This window comes from Corticium candelabrum, chromosome 21 (assembly GCF_963422355.1).
Source record: "Corticium candelabrum chromosome 21, ooCorCand1.1, whole genome shotgun sequence".
Taxonomy (NCBI): Eukaryota; Metazoa; Porifera; class Homoscleromorpha; order Homosclerophorida; family Plakinidae; genus Corticium; species Corticium candelabrum.
The window spans coordinates 4500607-4517685 of NC_085105.1; the positions used below are offsets into that span (position 1 = coordinate 4500607).

At 41.1% G+C, this 17079-nt stretch overlaps 2 protein-coding genes across 2 annotated transcripts; both read right to left on the minus strand.

Moving 5' to 3' along the window:
• Positions 1-267: 267 nt before the first annotated feature.
• On the minus strand, positions 268-7477 carry LOC134196430 (E3 ubiquitin-protein ligase RNF213-like). Its single transcript, XM_062665546.1, has 2 exons — positions 614-7477; positions 268-557 (listed from the first exon to the last, which is right to left on the minus strand). The coding sequence occupies exons 1-2, from the start codon at positions 7439-7441 to the stop codon at positions 474-476; spliced, it is 6912 nt and encodes a 2303-aa protein (XP_062521530.1). The 5' UTR covers positions 7442-7477; the 3' UTR covers positions 268-473.
• On the minus strand, positions 7455-16734 carry LOC134196195 (E3 ubiquitin-protein ligase RNF213-like). Its single transcript, XM_062665271.1, has 6 exons — positions 16599-16734; positions 14237-14350; positions 14138-14160; positions 12232-13940; positions 7540-12167; positions 7455-7465 (listed from the first exon to the last, which is right to left on the minus strand). The coding sequence occupies exons 1-6, from the start codon at positions 16732-16734 to the stop codon at positions 7455-7457; spliced, it is 6621 nt and encodes a 2206-aa protein (XP_062521255.1).
• Positions 16735-17079: the final 345 nt, after the last annotated feature.

A 17079-nucleotide genomic window follows, 5' to 3' on the forward strand; every position in this document is an offset into this window, starting at 1 on the left:
AATACTTACATAAATGTATAATGTTTAAGATACTGGAAAACAAATAGTACAAACTGGTATGCCATTAAAAACCCTATAGGTAAAGTCGAATCACGTGCGATCAGCAAAACGTTTTAGACTACAACTCCTATTTTAATGATAATAATAACAAGGTACGTTTTAGATGGACAGTCGAATACGTACCGCGCATGTATAGTACCGTTGTAACGGAAAGAGATGATAAAGACAAAAAGAATGATGCAAACGCATCATCTAATAGACTATTGATTGCGTACCTTCTCATGAACAACGCAAGAGCAAATAATGCGACAATAGCACCATATAACTAACTAGCCTAAAATGCTTTCCAACGCCATGCCTACGCAAAGATTAATGATCACAGGCAACTATTAAAAAGCAAACCTACTAGTGCAGCAGCAACATGCAAACTGTCAGCAAAAACAACAGCAACATAAAGAAACACATAGAGTATACTAGAAGAGTTTGCCACGTGATGTCTTGTCTCTCTTTCGTCGATGGTCGCGTGATAGTCTCGCAGTTGTACTTGATCGTTCGTCCTGTAAAGCACATGAAACGTAACATATTTCTAAACATTACAACCACTGAAGTATACCTCGATGAGTTGTTTCAGCAGCCGATATAGATCGAGTGCGTTCTCAAGTAAAATGTCATCTGAGAAAAGAGACTTTACAGTACTCACTTCCTTAAACGATTTCGCCCATTCTAGTTGATGAAAGTATTGTAGCAGTGGTTCCGTCGGCTCAATCGACCCATCGGGTTCCATTAAATTTCGAAACATAAACCGTCGAAGAGCACTTAGGAAGGCAGACTTGTAATTACCAAGTTTTCTGATTTGTACTTTGCTAGAATCTTGAAGTGGTTTTGTGAACTCAGTCGGTAGAGAAGAGAGAACGTTGTCTGCTTGCAGCTCTTCGATTAGCAGATAAACGTTAATAACGTGCTTTACGCAAACCTGTTTCTTGGTTTGCTCATTGACAAGCAATGCCTGAGGAGTATGATCTTTCAACCAAAACTGAAAGTAATATTGAAGAGTATCATTTTTATCAACGCTTTCAGCTCTTTTTACATGACAGAACAAAAGTTCAAGCGAAGCGAGAATTTTTCCGTATGTTGAGGGATCGACAGTTAGTTTTATTGTTTCTGTAAGTTCCTGTGAAAGCTCGATTTGTTCACTAGACTTTTCTTCGACTTCCGCAAGTATTCGAGAAAAATTTCGACACAATTCTCCTGCGTAAGGAAATGGTTCTATGCTGTCGCCATCAAAGCACAAATACGATTTTCCGGTAAGTTGCAAACTTGTGACCAGATTCTTTTCAATGGAAAAGAAGTCGTAATCTACTTCGTCGCCTTTGCCATACTCGCAGCAGATGGTAGACCTATAAAGAAGGTGTTCGGGCCATTCAAATTCGAGTATGTCGGGTGCTGATAAAGGATTGCATTTCTGAAGCGCGACACGCGGAAACACATGTCCAATAGAGGTGTGGTGACAACGAAGATATGTCAACGATGTGCACTCGGGGGTTGTCTCGAGTAATGTCTCTACCTCAGATAGAAAACGATTTTGAATATCAACTAAGAATGACAAAATTGTAAACAAATAGCAGCCATTGCCGGAAGTTCCCAGACAGCTGTAGCCTATTTCTCTTCCAGGATTGATCTCTGATAGATTTTGATCTAGCGGAAAACCCTCGACAGGAATTAGTTCTAGCTTTGCTACTGCTCTCCATGCCGAGCAGAAGTCTTCGAACTTTGTGCGAATGTTTGCTTGATCTGACTCATGTTCATAAAACACTTTAATAAAATTTTGTGGAAGTTTCATAGCGTTTCGTCGAGACAACTGAAACGAACTCACTTTGTAAACCTCATTAACCCAAGCTAGCAATGGTCTCATCAGTTTAATGAGTTTTAGGTAAGGAGCCGAACAGATTACCAGCCAAAGAAAAGCATGTTTTTTCTTCAACCGGTCGTTTGCGGTTAACGTGGCGTACATGTCATCAATGGAAGGAGAAGCGCAGTGTCTGAAAAAATTTTTTCCACACCGCAGATTACCGCATTTCCGTAAGAGTGGAACAGAAGACTCTTCGACAGCTTCTTGTGCAGGAGTGTGAAACTTTTGGGCAGAGATGTTAAGAGATCGACGGTGCTCTTTTACCGTTCTCTTTACATTTTTCAGTAACGGCTGAATAAGCTGTGCAAAATGTTTTTCCCAACGGGCTCTGGCCTTTGGCGAAGTCAATCGCGAGACGCGGAGCTCAGTCATTTTGCACATTTCAAGTTTCTGTAAAATCGAATGAAATAGAAGAGCGAGATTTTCGTCTGTAATTGCTAAAGCTGTTCTCAAAGTTTGCCAATCCGTTTCAACTGTACTATCTAGGAATCGCAATATTTCTTCAAGCGGAACATTACCATTTTTAAATAGAAAGATTGAAGCAGCTTCCCTGTCATAAAATTTGGCCGACAGCCCCACCATGACGGTCATGTGAAGTAGACACCGCAATACAAAGAACGATACCGGACTCGTAAATTGTAAGCTGTCCTGATCCCAACTAATTACACTAGAATAGCCAGCTTCGTAATTAACAATTTTTTGCTGCACAGTAGGGCAATCACCGCATACATTGTTCGGTAGTTTCTTGCCACATGACGGCAATGGACATTTGCTACACCTTGCAGCAAATCCGCTACTGTAAGACATCGTTCTATATTGACAAACGCAAAATGCTGTAACAGCGTCAGAAATGCCTCCTGAACCTTGCCTACTGGTAAGTGATATTTGCGCTTCTCGATAACAAGTGATCACAAATTGCTTTTGGGCAGCAACCAAATCTGTCAAATAGGTATAGAAAGGCAACTGTCTGTCGGGCTTAGGCAACAGTAAAACTAGTAATCGTACCATGACAGACGTCCTGTAAACAACATTTTGTTGCCCATCTATATGTTCGCTATAAAACGGCGAAAACGGATAAGGAGACAAAAGAGAGCGAACAACAGTTGAGAGTAACATGTTGCTGCCAGCGTCAGGCTGCGTTAGCCAATCGATAAAACTATTCTCTTCGCTACTCAAACGTGACTTGCTACCTTGAAGTGTCAAATAGCTAGCGATATTTGCAGTAACAGAACGAAATAATTCAGCGGACTTCGTGGATTCAACCAAAAGTTTTCTAAACTCCTCTCGGGCTCCTCGTCTGATAGCCGCTTTCATTACTCCGTCGACATGCCAGTAACTGTGCAAATAGCTGAATGGATTGAATCCGCAAGGCTCATCAAACGGAACATCTCTCAAGTCGACTTGTCGCGTCCATGAGTACGATTCCGAGTATTTACTTTCAACAGACAATTTTTCAGCTATGTTATTGAGGGCAACGCATCTTCTGGCCGGTCTTAGCATTAGATACCGCATTTCTTCGTGAAGGCCCAGTTCATCAGATTGCTCAAGAAGTTTGTTTGTAGTCTCTATCAAATGTTTGTGAGATAGACCCGGATTTTGCATTTCATCAGCAAGGAGATGACCACAGCGACTCAAGATTGCGCGGATGACAGCAATCGCGTTGACAAAGGTAACGGTAGGAGCTGGATTGGCGATTATTCCTCCGGCATGTCGCAGCAGGCTACTCATTTTATCTGTATTAATGCTTTCTACCAAAGACCTATAAAATTTGTTCTCAAATATGCTGCAGCACAATACTGAAAACCAGCCATCCAAGAGATAAACGGTTTTGGCTTCATTAACAGTACCCGTTGTCAGTGGTTGCTGTGCAGCAATTTCTGTACTAGAAACATCATTCTTTACTGCTGTAGACTTGATGCAATCGTCTAGAGCTTGAAAAAAAGAATTCTGCTTTACAATATTAATAGCGTCGTTAGTTAGAAGACTGGTTAAATCTAGTTTTTTCTCAGCAACGTACACCTCCATACACTGACTTAAAAGTAAAGCAGCTCCAGGAGAAGTGTAGGAGTTTGCCAATGCCAACAATATAACTCTGTAATTATTGTCATCGAGAAGACGAAACAACGCATTATTGAGAAATCCTGCAACAGCCGTCTTGGCATCGGATTCAGATGCTCTTCCATATACTTCACTGTCTAGTAGAACTATTTGAAGCTGCTGAATAAAATTCGTAGAATGTAATTCATCGGGCAGAGCTAATTGTACAGTATTTGCCAGCATAAAGACCGTATCATTCGCAACGTGAAACGGAATCGCAACAGATGACACAAATTCTGACAATATAATCAGAGCCAAGACTTCAGAGGAAACAGCAATGTCGTCCATTTCGTAAATTACAGACAAGACATATCTTGCTAAGTTGTCCCAATTTACTAAGCAACCACATTTGACAACAGATTTGTCCATACACACAAGGTTTTTGCAAACTATTTCTACCATTTTTTCAACTCCTGTTGAGCATTCACTGAACTCATTTATGTTCAGCACCAGACTTGCTTTGTATAGCGCAGTCAATCCTCGAATAGTAGTTTCTTGATTCTCAAGAAGCCAGTGAAGATCTGCTGGTTGTATCAGACGCTCCAAGTCGGCTACTTTGCTCTTTGTACCAATAGTTGGTAAATGTAACAACTTGCCATAAACCCACCGCAAAGAGTCGGGTGACAATCCAAGTTCATAACTGCATATTGTATAAAAGTCATCTTCGTAGTGTTGCCATGCAGGTCTTACGTATGCAGCAACTACTTCTGAGAAAACTGTCTTTTGGACTTCCTTTGCAGCAAATGTTGGATCTTGTGTATCATCAGAATCATTATCATCAATGACACTAAAAATATTGTCTCTCATCTTCTTGTAGAGAATGAAACTAAATGGAAACTTAAGACACAATGGCATCATAGATAAACTATAACACTCGATTCCAGAAGGATTGGGAAGCTTTCTCATTTGCGAAGAGATCATCTTTTCTAGTAGCCTTTCAAAAACCTTGTGTGACTCTGCATTGTCGTGAGTTGCTTCATCAAACCAATTTAGGAGAGTATCTAAAAGACATTCTTTTAAAACAACGTACAGAAACTTTGCCATTGCATTGCGAAACTGTTCCACGACGTATGTTTCGGCTGCTCTTTGAAGACTTCCGTAAAGCGCCAGTTGCTGCTTGTTAAATGCCAGCTTGACCAACCACTGTGTGTCATTAGAAATAATTTCAGTTGTCAGATAATTACAAACAAAGATGCGAATCTTGTTCATCATGATTTCGGAAGACAAAATTTTGTTCTGAACTTGTTGCACATCCTTGAAAGAACAGTTTTTAGGCCATCTCATGCACCATAAGCACCAGCCAAGATTTTCTTTTGCTATCTTGCGTGAATCTACCAAATTTTCAGCATACAGTTCCGGAATACTCTTAGATAACGCAGCTTTAGCACAAAAGTTCGGTTGTTCTAATTGATCAATAAATATCAAATCCCAACCACAAAGAAAGTTGAACTGCCACTTATCAGGGCGCCGAGAGAATGAGTCCACGTAGTTGGTACTATTAGGATCAAGATTTTCCATAATGTTTCTATCAACGTGCATAATAATGCAGATGTGCTTTGCGCTGATGTTTGGTACGTTAGACATGCGAAGTCTTTCTTTTCTCATTTGATCAAGGACAAACTTCGCATACAACACATGATTGCTGTCTGCGCCAGGAATACACTGGACAGCCAATACGTGGGCCGTGGAATTCCAAAATGGTCTAATCAATTCTAAAAACTGCTCTTCTGACTTTACGGAACTTAGACGAACAACTAGTGGCTTTAGTGGATCAATGATGGCTTCAATGTTTGTGTGGACGTTTGAGTATGTCATAATAATTGCACTCAGCGGTTGATCACAACAGCGATTGTTAATGCAAGCTTTTAGTCCACTAAGTTGAGGCATTTCAAAATATTCATGTTGAAGATCGTCTAACCATTCTCCGTGTTCTTCGCCTAGTTTTGACATGCTCAGTCTCAAAGCGAAATCCATTGTAGAAATTCGAAGAAGTGATTTTAGACAATACACAATGATTTTATCAGTTGCGAAAGAGAATCCAATTTCCATTTGAGATTTTTTTCCGGTTAGCTTATAAACCAAGGACGGAAGTAGATCACAATGCATGCCAGCAATAGCGTCTTGAATAGTAAACTCTGTTGAATTCGTCTTACTAGATTTAGATTCAGAACTGTATTTGTAGTTTACCGACATGATAAGATATTCTTGCATTCGCTTGACGAGAATAACTTGATGGTCGTTTAGGACATCGTCAAACCTCAAAAGCTGCTTTTCAAACCGATTAAGAAATGGTGGATCCGCCTTTGCGACGTCAGCTATATCTTGTAACACGATGCAACGAAAATGATCGTGAACAGGACAAAGAGGACTAGAATATGGTCCGTGAGCAATGCGACAATTCTTTTTCCCCATGACTTCTGTGTAGCTTTGATTAAGCAGATCATATAAACTACCGTAAATGCTTTCTAGATCTTTCAACACCAGAGTTTTTCCTGTTTCCATGTATAATATAATTCTGCTCAATATTCTGTAATTGTACTGTTCCGATTGCTCGTCGGTGTCATAGTCAAACTTGCTTCCGTAAATAACAACCGGTTCAAAGCCTGTCCCTTCTAGGGTATATTGTAAGAGATCAATAGCAGAGTCTCCGTTTGAAATGAGTAGAAGATGTCTAGCAGACAAGTCTTCCAAGTTCTCTTTGATCAAATCAAGTGCAGCTGGTATTTCAGGAAAGTCGACCTGACAAGTTTTCCCAATGATTTGACAAGGATCAACATTCGATGTCGTTTCCAAGCCACCAAAATTTCTAAAAATTGCTTTTAGCTTTCGAAGCCTTCTATCACTCGTGGTCGATTGACTTGCATAAGCCCCGCTGGTCTGTTTTACTAAACAGTAGTAATCGCGAAGACCGTGGAAGTTGACGAACTGTTGACTTTTCATGTAATCGGCGTATCCTGTGGCAAGTTGACTAATGTATTGCCTAGGAACTGCAGCAGTTTTTCCAGTCAATTCTTTACTAATTTCTAAACCAGTTTTAGTGAGATCGTCTAAGTCAGGTTCAGGACGAGACAACTGAATAGCACGGTTCATCTTCGAAGCATCTAGTTCCCAGTTGGAAATACCGACTACTCCTACATTCAGTTTCTGCTCGTTTATTCCATCTATGCGACCGTCTTTCGTGTGTGCTTCGAGTCTGCTGTGCAAAACTTTCAAAGGCTTGGACTTGGATAACTCAGCTAAACCAACTTCATCTAGTAGAACAACTGGAATCGAGTTGGTGTGAACAAGAGATTCTGCTTTCTTAAATATCATGTTTATTCCTTCTGACGTAGAGGATTCCGATCCTTGATAAGAAACTACAATAACCTGTGGTAGTTTCTTGAAGTAAACGATGGGACTGTCTCCTCCCCGCAAGTTACTGCGAATAATCTGCATTGAAAGAGACTTGCTACACCCCGGCTTGCCAACGAGAAAGACAGGCATTCGATTCAATATGCAAACCGTCAAGACAAATACGTTTTCCAAAAGAGCGCCATTGGCAGCAATTCCTTTCGGAAGCCGCATTTTGTTTAGATATGCCTGTTCTTCGCTAGTTAAAATGTCAAGAAAGTCACTTTTCTTCATTTTGTAATTTCTAAAATATTGCAATACATTGTCAAGATAACCATCACGAAGAGCAGTAGAAGCAAGACGACACAAATAGCAGACTGAAAGTCCCAAAACAGTGCAGTAGATTTTACGCGGCATGTCGGTTCGCTTCCTGCTTACACTAAAGTCAAAGTGAAGACAGTTTTCTATAAACCAATGAATGAGATCTCTGCAACGTTTCACATCTCTGAGACTGCATGCACTTCTACCAAACTTTTGACGAACAAACTCTTGCGATGTTTGAATAAGGGTAGCAGTAAGATCATTGTCGCCATCCAGGTTACCAAGTATCTTTCTAATGTAATGCAGTTCTTCGTCCGCCGTCAGAGCACCGTAATCCCATACGTAGTCTACCATACATTCTGGAAGTGGATTGACTAGATAGACTAATTTGTATGTTCCAGTGGTGACACCTGCTCTCAGAGCAAGACTTAGTCCTGACGTGGCTTCTAATTTCTGCTGAAATCGGTATGGATTGCAGGCAGCTAAAAATACAATGTTTGTTGGAAGTAGCTGTCCTTGGCATGTTCTGTGGACAATGATATCAGATAGAAGACCAAGATGATTGCAAGTGTTGATTTCATCGAGGAGAACCCAAACCTGAAGGGTTACGTCTTCATTAGCCTGAATGATAACATTTTTAATAAATTTCCAGATTTCGATCTTTTCAACCCCTGCATGAAAGTTCTTAGCAAAAAGCTTTGCTTCTACAACAGTTGAAAGAAAATGAACTAAACTTGTTTTCCCGCAACCTGTTTCTCCCATAATAATGACCGGAACGTGAGCTTGAATTCGTAACATAATCATGACAGCTTTTAGCATATTGTCTCGAGTAAGAGAGTAGTTCGGATACTTTCCTGACGCTAATGATTTTCGAAAAACTCTTTCTAGCTTTATCACCAAATCACTGTGCCCTCTATTTGACAAGTCTTCTGGAGTCCAATTCTTTCCTCCTTGTGTTCTTAGAACGTTTTCCACTTCTGGCAGCAAATCTTCCTTGTGCAAGTAGAGTGCGCTAACGTTTTCTTTATCCCGTTCATGAAATGTTACAACCAGATGATTGCTTTGTTCCCACTGTCTCATTCCACTAAATCTTTCTACTGCTTGTTTATCAATATTTCCAGCTCGAACTTCAAAAGCCGCCATTTGACCTTTTCTCGAAATTGCAACAGATCTTCTAGCAAATTCTTTTGATACCTCTAAAAACGACCCAAATAATTGCGATCGCACTGCAGTAGTTCCAACAGTTGTTTGTAATGTTTCTGTCGAAAAGAAACTACTGGCTGAAAATCGAACAAGCTGCTGCGCCAATACGTTAAGAAACGTACGAACAATGTAATAAGTAACATCGCCTTCAGGAAACACGTTTTTGAGAAGACTGCGGCATTTTGATGCTGGTAGAGACTCACAATTCGATTGAGGATGGAACGAAATATCGACTGAGTCAAGTGTGCCTTTAGAATAGTAATCTAGGTAGTTGCAAACAATCTGAGTCGAACTGTTGACATCTGCGCTGACATTTAACTCATTCATGTCCCACATGAGTTTGCAACTAGGCAATAACTGACAGAAATGTAATCGATTTGCCAACCCATTGGCCAGAAAGTTTGCTATTTCTACGTATACAATGTTATGAGGCAACTGACAAAATAGATTTTTTGAAGAAACACCTCCGACAACCAAAAGTTCAAATATCCAGTTGTCTAATAACTCTGGGCTATCAACGTTGGCAATGTCAATGTGCAGAGCATGAAAGTCATCTAGCTGTAATTCATACAAAGATTTTGTTAATTCGTCATGACTGATAGAACCTTCTACAGCAAGAACGCGAACAAGCTTATTGCAACTAAAAGCATTTTGCTTAATAGACTCGGTCTTTCCTTGTCCCGCCAATAAAGACGTCACCACCAACGTAGAATCGCACGAACTAGCTAATAACTTTTTTGAATCGTCTATGGAAAAGCCCGTTAGATTTCTTCTGTACTTTTGAAGATTTTCTAAAATGTGTTGAGGCTCTGGCAAAGAACAAATAATAGCCAACATAAAATTTCGGTTGCAAAATCTAGTTATTCCTGCTAGTTTGTTATGACTTTCTAGAGCTCGCAAAAGAAAGTCAATTAACTTGTGTTGCACATCTGATAACAAGTGGTCTGCGTTCACTACGCAAAATAGTTGCTTCTGAAGGTAGCTATTTGTAGAGCTAAAACATCTCCACAGTATATTTTCTACTTGAGCCCATGACGTGCTGCTGTGGCAAAATAGTAGCTGATGTGGCTGAGGATATTGATTTTGACTTTGAAGAAAGAGAGAAAGAACTCCTCTGCACATTTTTTCTTCTGTCACATGAGCAACTACAAGTTCTCCACTACTTACACAATCGCTGGCAATTTGCGGAAAATAGATATCTTCACTCACAGTTCTCTGCACCGGATTTAAATGTCGGCATATCTCGTCAAGCACCTCTCCCATTCTATTTAGATCGGATTGTATTGATTCTCCTAAAAGAATCGTTTCTTCTGCAACGAATGGTAAACTTATCGATGAATTAACAAACTTCAACAAGTTTTGGGCTCTGCCGATCAACTCGTTCGTACGCTTGCCAAACAAATATTTGTGCAATATTCGGATTTGGTCAGAATGGAAGTAATTCAAAAAATAATGCGATTGCCTTGCAGTAGGCAATAGAGCATGCCAATCTTGAAGCTGTGTTTGAAATAATTTTAAGTTGTGGCATAGTATCTGTAATCCATCAAAATTGAATACCTTTTCTCCGTAGTTAAAGTGTCCGCTGGCAAAGAGTTCTGTTAGAAGAGTAGCTATTCTTTCAACAAGATCTACCTCTTCAATAAAAATTTTGCAAAGCTGAGAATCTCTAACGCCTTCGTCGACATCGTCTTTGTTTAGTTCAGAATTCACTATCAAGTGTGCTCGACATTGCAAGTCTCTCATGTCTTCCAATGATTTCTTTAATCCACCAGCAGTTTCATGTCCACAGTCTGACTTGAAGGAATACTGCAAATGAACCATACAATTGCCAGACTCGGTTAGCGTAAATGTAAACCGTCCGTCCTTTGCTGCATTTCTAATAATTTGCTTTGTCATCTCTCTTCTGTCTTTCAAGCTATGGTAGATTTGTCGAATAGCTACCGCATAACCCTTGCAAGTGTCAATGCTTTTGACAACATCAACACTTAATTCTACATTAGAAAAGACTTCTCTCAATCTTTGAAAGAAATCGTCGACAGTGAGACTTGATGATGTAAAACGACAGAGAACCTTTTGCGTTTGCAATAGACATTTTATGGTAGACGTATTAACAAGGCTACCGTCAGAATGCTCTTCCACCGCATCTACAAGTTTCCTCAAGTCATTTTCTTGATTCTCTTGCAGCTCAAGAAAGAAGTTAACCAATTCAACGGCATCCGCCAATGATTCAAGCATTTTGATGCAATCTGCCGAAAGCGTCGGTTTATGCTTTTTGTAAGACAGATAATGTTCATTAAACTCATGTATTGTCATCTGACTCCGAGTTTCAAAACTCTTCAAAAACTTGCGAAAAGCATCAACAACAAAATGATTCATATCGATACGAAACGTACTTAGACTATGGAGCAGAAGTTGAGCAACTTTCACTTCTTGGCAACTCTCCAAATACGTAGAAAACAATTCCCGCACTTTCATAGGAATTTTGTTTTTCAAAACACTTTCAAATGAGACAAATTCTTTATTAAAGTCGCAATTTGGATCGGAAAGCACACTCAAAATGTCTTCGCTATCTGCAAACTTTTGTCTAACGAATTTCTCTTCAGAAAAGAATGGAGAAATGGAATCACGAAATATTTCCATAGAAGACGGTATTATTTGCTCAACAAGTACTTCTGCCGTAATATGAGTGTTCAATTCATCTGGCTCTTTCCATTCTTTGCATGTTCTTGATAGAATAAAGCGAAAGTACTGACGCGACAAAACAATTCCTAAGATGCTGCAGCCACGGTCTAGCACTTCCACTTTACGCCAATAACAAGAATTTTGAAACTCTCTAAATGGTTTACTCCTATAATACTCCTCAAGAACCTCGAGGTCTGCTCTCAATTCATCGACATTTTCTGCTTCAAATGCTGCCACAATGTCATCTAAAAAGTCGTGCATGGCGTTCAGCAGTTCTCCAGTTCTTACTACTTCTTGATTGGTACTTTCCAGAATTTGTTGAACTTTTCGTTTGCTAATACCTTTGCAAGAAGCAATTGCTAAAGTAAAAATACTTCGTGCTCGCTCTTCTCTAAATAGCTGATTAATTTGTCTTGCAGAAACTTCGCCAGATATAATGTTTCCGTAGCATTTCTCGACAATTTTGGTAGCTTTCTGTAGCCACGGCATAACTCGTACGCGAGAACATGTATTCGCGTTAAGAACAGCGACAAGCAATTGAAGACGTTCTGTGTCTAAGATGTTGTCCAACGTAAATTCTTCCTTTAGTTTACTCACTGCCAAATTTAACAGCTCTCCTGAAACTCTATACAACATAAAAATTGATAATTAACGACAGCAGCAATAACTTCTAAGTATGTTGCATGTACCTGGTAGTCAAGTTGTACGAGAAAAATTCAACTGTGGCTGATGTTACATCTAGAAGCGGTCTGCTTATCTCTTGCAATTGCTGTACGCTCAAGCTGTCTGGGATAGAAATTTTAGCAGCTTCGATAAGCATCTCTTCCACTTTCCCATTCAGCAGTGTGCCATTAGCTGCAGATTTGAAAAACGACAAAGGCTTGAATTGGACTGCTTTCTCTAGAGTGACAGACTTTACAGATTTCTTAAATTCGGTTGCATTAGCTGGTTTTTCAAGAATCAAGTTGCTGGCATTTAGCAATGAACTGAGTTTGTCTTTATCAGATGACCAATTTGACGACAGCTCTATCCATTCCTGAGAAAGTACACAAACTGACGTGTCCACTTTATCATCTTGCGCAGCAGAACAGCAACGTGACATAACCTCAACAAAAACGGTTCTTTGTATTAGCTTGTCGTTACAACTTAATATTTTCCTTAGTACAGAATTTTGACCTGTGGATAAGTCAGACACTGAAAACAGCTTAGGCAGACTGAGCAAAAATATCAATGCTTGGCACTCATTACTGTCCGTCGATCCCTTTTGCAACAAAGTAAAAATTCGACCGTGAATGAGCGGAACAATCCAAGAGTTCGCTTCTGCAAATTTTGAGCTATTTTTCCAAAATAATTGAATGGAAGAGAAACAATCCAAGACTTTTTCAAAAAGTTGCTTGAACACATCCTTAAGTCCACCGTGCTGGTCATCGTTCCAAAAGTGGTGACCTCCGAGAACAGAACTTGCCAGACTCAAACTTTCAATCAGGCAAGATAACGACGACGTGCATTTCCAAACAAGTGTGCATAGCTTGCGGTATTGTGAAGAGGACACTATTGGAACAAGTTGTGTTGCGATGACCGTACATATCTTTTTAAGTAATTTTTGATCTATGAGTTTGCAACTGACTACTTCTTCTAACTCAAGTTCAGGATCAAGAACAAGAAACGACGGCAACAACCTAATCCAATCCGAACGATAACGCATTTCTCTGATGAAGTTTACTGTAAGATTCTTTAGAATTGGAACAGCCTCAGACAAAATGTCTTTGCTCGTATAACTTTCTAAGTCACAAAAATTCTCAAGTTTTAGTCTTGGTCCTTTCTTTTTGTCTGGTAAGAGCATTTGTCGCGTAGTGGTAGCCAGTCCAATCGAATAGAGAAGAAGTAAACGTTGAGATCCTGTCACGTGTGGCGAGTTAATATAATTTACTGAAATCTTTGCCAATGACGTAAAGTCAGCATCGAAAAACTTTTCGTTCATGATGTAACTAAGTTCGCTCATTCCCATCTTCAACGCCGTTCTTTCAGTACGCCATAACAAATAGTCTAGATAACAATGTACGGTGCAAGTGTATAAAACGGGGATTTCCACGTCGCCAAATACAACAGTATCCCACTGATGTTGTCGATCTTGCAACTTTTGACATGGAAGTTCCAATACGTTGCGTGATTGCTTTGATAAACCAATATAGTTTAGCACATTACGAAGGCCCATCTGAAATGTTAGGCGATATCGGTACAATACTTCTATCTTGTTGCTTACTGGCAAATCAATCATTGAAGACCTCCAGTGTTTAGAAGAGCTCACTTGTTGCAACGAAAAAGAAATAAATGCCTGATCTCTCCAAATGTCAACCGCGACATCAGTTACGTCCGTACGATTTACAAACACATGAAACTATGCAATAAAATGCAACACAATTTACTGATACGATCATGTTTCAATATGCATTTCTATTTTACAATTTTGATATATATAAATAAAGTTGAAATTGTAGAACAGTAGAGATGTAGCGATAACATAAAGTGTAATAACACTAACCCTAACAAAGAAAAACTATGTGGCTCTATATGTAGAGAGAAACAGAAAACCACCCCCGCAACAATGTCCGACCACACTACCACACAAGAGGTTGCCAACTAATAAAAACTATGTGGACCTATATACAGCGAGAAACAAAACACTTTCGCAACCATGTCCAACGACGCACCCCAGAATGTGTCCAAGAATCCGATCCCATCCATATTCGCCGATATAGGTTTTCGTGCCAAGAAGGGTCTTGCCGAGCATCGTCTCGTGGAGAGCGCCTACGAGAAAATTCTTCTCTCCGACATATCAAAGGTCGAATACCTTAATGGAAACCAAGGCGTACGCATCTTTGCCCCCTCGTAGAGTTACCTGTGTTTGTGGACGATATGTACGTATTCGGGTACCTAAGTTAGTAGGACACGGTCCGAGTCCGAGGATGCACGACTGGCGAGAGTGGATGCGCACAGAACGTCGTGGGAAAGATACGCACAGCACTTCGAGACACCAGGGTACCAAATGAAACAAATGAGTGCATATCCTACACACGGTACACCTCGACAAGGAGGCAGGCTCTACCATACAAAGCACTCTCTCCAAGATCAAAAAGTATACGAACGCGGTCGCTCGCAGAACATAGAAAAAATTGTATGGTGGCATCAAAACCTACGGGTGGTCGTGGCAAAGATCGATGTCTCCGATATATCGATGTGAGAACTCCAAGAGGCATTGCTCCAGATAGAACAGAGTTTGTTTGCCTCTGGTTACGAGCTCTACAGTATCGACTACACCCAGGAATTCTTTGGGTCCTCGATCGCAAGGACCCGGTGCAATACCTATGCAAAGTCCGCGAGTTCCGCGAGCAAGACGAAGTCTACAGCGCTTTAGAGGACGACACACAGACCATCCTGGCCAACACCCGTACAGTCGGGGAACACGTATGCATGTGGCTACAAGTAGTGTTGTAAGAGTTTCTTGGCAAAAATAAGCCCTCTTGGCCGTAGATATTCCTAAAACACCATTCTTGGTATTGCGATACGAACGGAAGTAGTCGGCCTCCTCCTTTCTCCCGCCTCGGGTCTGCACCTCCCTAGGCCCCGAGACGGTGGAAGATACTAGAGAGAAACATTGCGCCCTATTAGACAAATAACTCCTACAGTATATAGCCACAGAATTGTGTGGCGTGCTCTATAAAGGAAAATTACGCCCTATTAGACAAATAGCTCCTACACTATATAGCCACAGAATTGTGTGTCTCGGCTGTAGAAAAAAATTGAGCTCTGTTAGAGAAATATAATCTATAGTATATGAATCAACGATTCAATGCGAACGGGGGTCCAACCCCCAAACCCGTTGTCTTAACAACGAAAGTCCTGCAAGAGCAGGCCAAGAATATCTGACTCAAGGGATACTCTCGCCTGCGAAAAGCAGAACTCTTAGCGCGTATCTCTGAAGGCCAAAACCCAGTAGGTCTAACCCAATTGTTTTAACAACGAACGAAGTCCTGCGGCAGCCGGCCAAGAACATCGGACTCAAGGGATACTCTCGCTTACGAAAAGTAGAGCTTTCAGAGTTCATTTCTGAAACCCGAGACCACAGATGGTGCAACAGATACAACGTGCCACTCAAACTAGACGCTACTCAGCTCTGTGTGGTGTCGTGGAAAACCCAGAGCAATATCGCGCCTAACTACAAAAAAATCGACGCTTCCCTGCGATCCAAGAAGGTTGTAAAAGAGCTCCAAAATCCTCAGTATCGTCTAGCCACTCTCGAGAGATTTGAAGGAAGATTTATCGTGAACCCCTGGCTACACGCATCGTGAAGGAAAGTGCCGCCATATTTGAGCAGCAGAACAGCGAACTGGAAGGAACGATCAAAAGACGAAGTATGCTGATATTCACATTCCGTCGTAAGGTAGGAGATGCCCTCACTGACAGGATGATGGAAAGTTGGCAGACCGCGTGCAAACGTCATCCTACCTTAGGTATCTCTACACCTACAAGCTTAGAAATATCGAGACCGGGTAAATAAAGGATTTCCGCACATATCTACCAGGTAACCCAACAATGGTTGGTATGTCAAAAGATCGTGCCTGGACAACCAAGCAAGAAGAAATCCTCCTCTCCCGGGACAACCTAGACCGCCCCAGCACCAAGTGAGAATTCGTACGGTTTATCGAGGTCCAGTTGACTGCCATCCTGAGCAGAGATAATCTATTAGGCACTGGACCCCTACCCGACGGGCTACGCCGTAAGAGGAGACTCATTGCTCTGGACACTTTCAACGACACCCTATGTCTATTCCGTTGTCTTGCCATTCACCGAGGCACACGAGCAGATCGTAACACCACCAAAGATAGACAGCGTTCTACGATATCCACGTTCAGGACATACCCAAGACCAATCTGGATAAGATCGCTGAAATCGAGAAACGATTTAAACTGGGTATCCGTTTATAAAAGCCAGCCAAATATGACAAGGGATTTGATACCAGAAATAGAGCTGTCTGGAGTTTGATTCGACAACCTACCCAGTATCCCAATATCATAACCATTGATATGTTCGAAAAGCACGCCTTCTATATCAAAGATATCAAGGCCTCCAACCTCTGCTTCTGTGGGCATTGTTCCTAATCCGTCAGCAAAGCATGTAACCTTCAACGTCATGCCACTCTGTGCACCCAAGGCGTCACCCAAGTTATGTGTTCGGGTGACTCAGTAGAAGCACCACAATCGGCTTACGAGAAGGCATTCTACCCACGCTGCAAAACGAGCAACGTCGCTATTCCCTGGATGGAATACGAAATCCAGCAGCGTGGCGTTCACATCCAACACGCTAAATGCGGACACGGTGGTGAGCATTGGATCAAGGGAGCGCCCGTCGACAGTATGGCCGATCGAACTGTATTTCAGTTTACGTCACTGGCACTGGTATCCAAAGCATAAACTGGTATCCAACTGCTGTCACTGGCACTGGTATCCAAAGCATAAACCCAACACAAACAACCTATA

What these genes read in the sequence shown, in the direction of transcription:
- LOC134196430 (XM_062665546.1), bottom strand. Translation starts at nt 7,441, where the DNA reads ATGCAGATTATTCGCAGTAACTTGCGGGGAGGAGACAGTCCCATCGTT. An exon ending in TGCTGAAACAACTCATCGAG is followed by an intron (nt 558 to 613) that starts GTATACTTCAGT and finishes TGTGCTTTACAG; the next exon opens with GACGAACGATCAAGTACAAC.
- LOC134196195 (XM_062665271.1), bottom strand. Translation starts at nt 16,734, where the DNA reads ATGACGTTGAAGGTTACATGCTTTGCTGACGGATTAGGAACAATGCCC. An exon ending in TTATGATATTGGGATACTGG is followed by an intron (nt 14,351 to 16,598) that starts GTAGGTTGTCGA and finishes ATTTTCTCGTAG; the next exon opens with GCGCTCTCCACGAGACGATG. An exon ending in GGTCGGACATTGTTGCGGGG is followed by an intron (nt 13,941 to 14,137) that starts GTGGTTTTCTGT and finishes TTTATTGCATAG; the next exon opens with TTTCATGTGTTTGTAAATCG.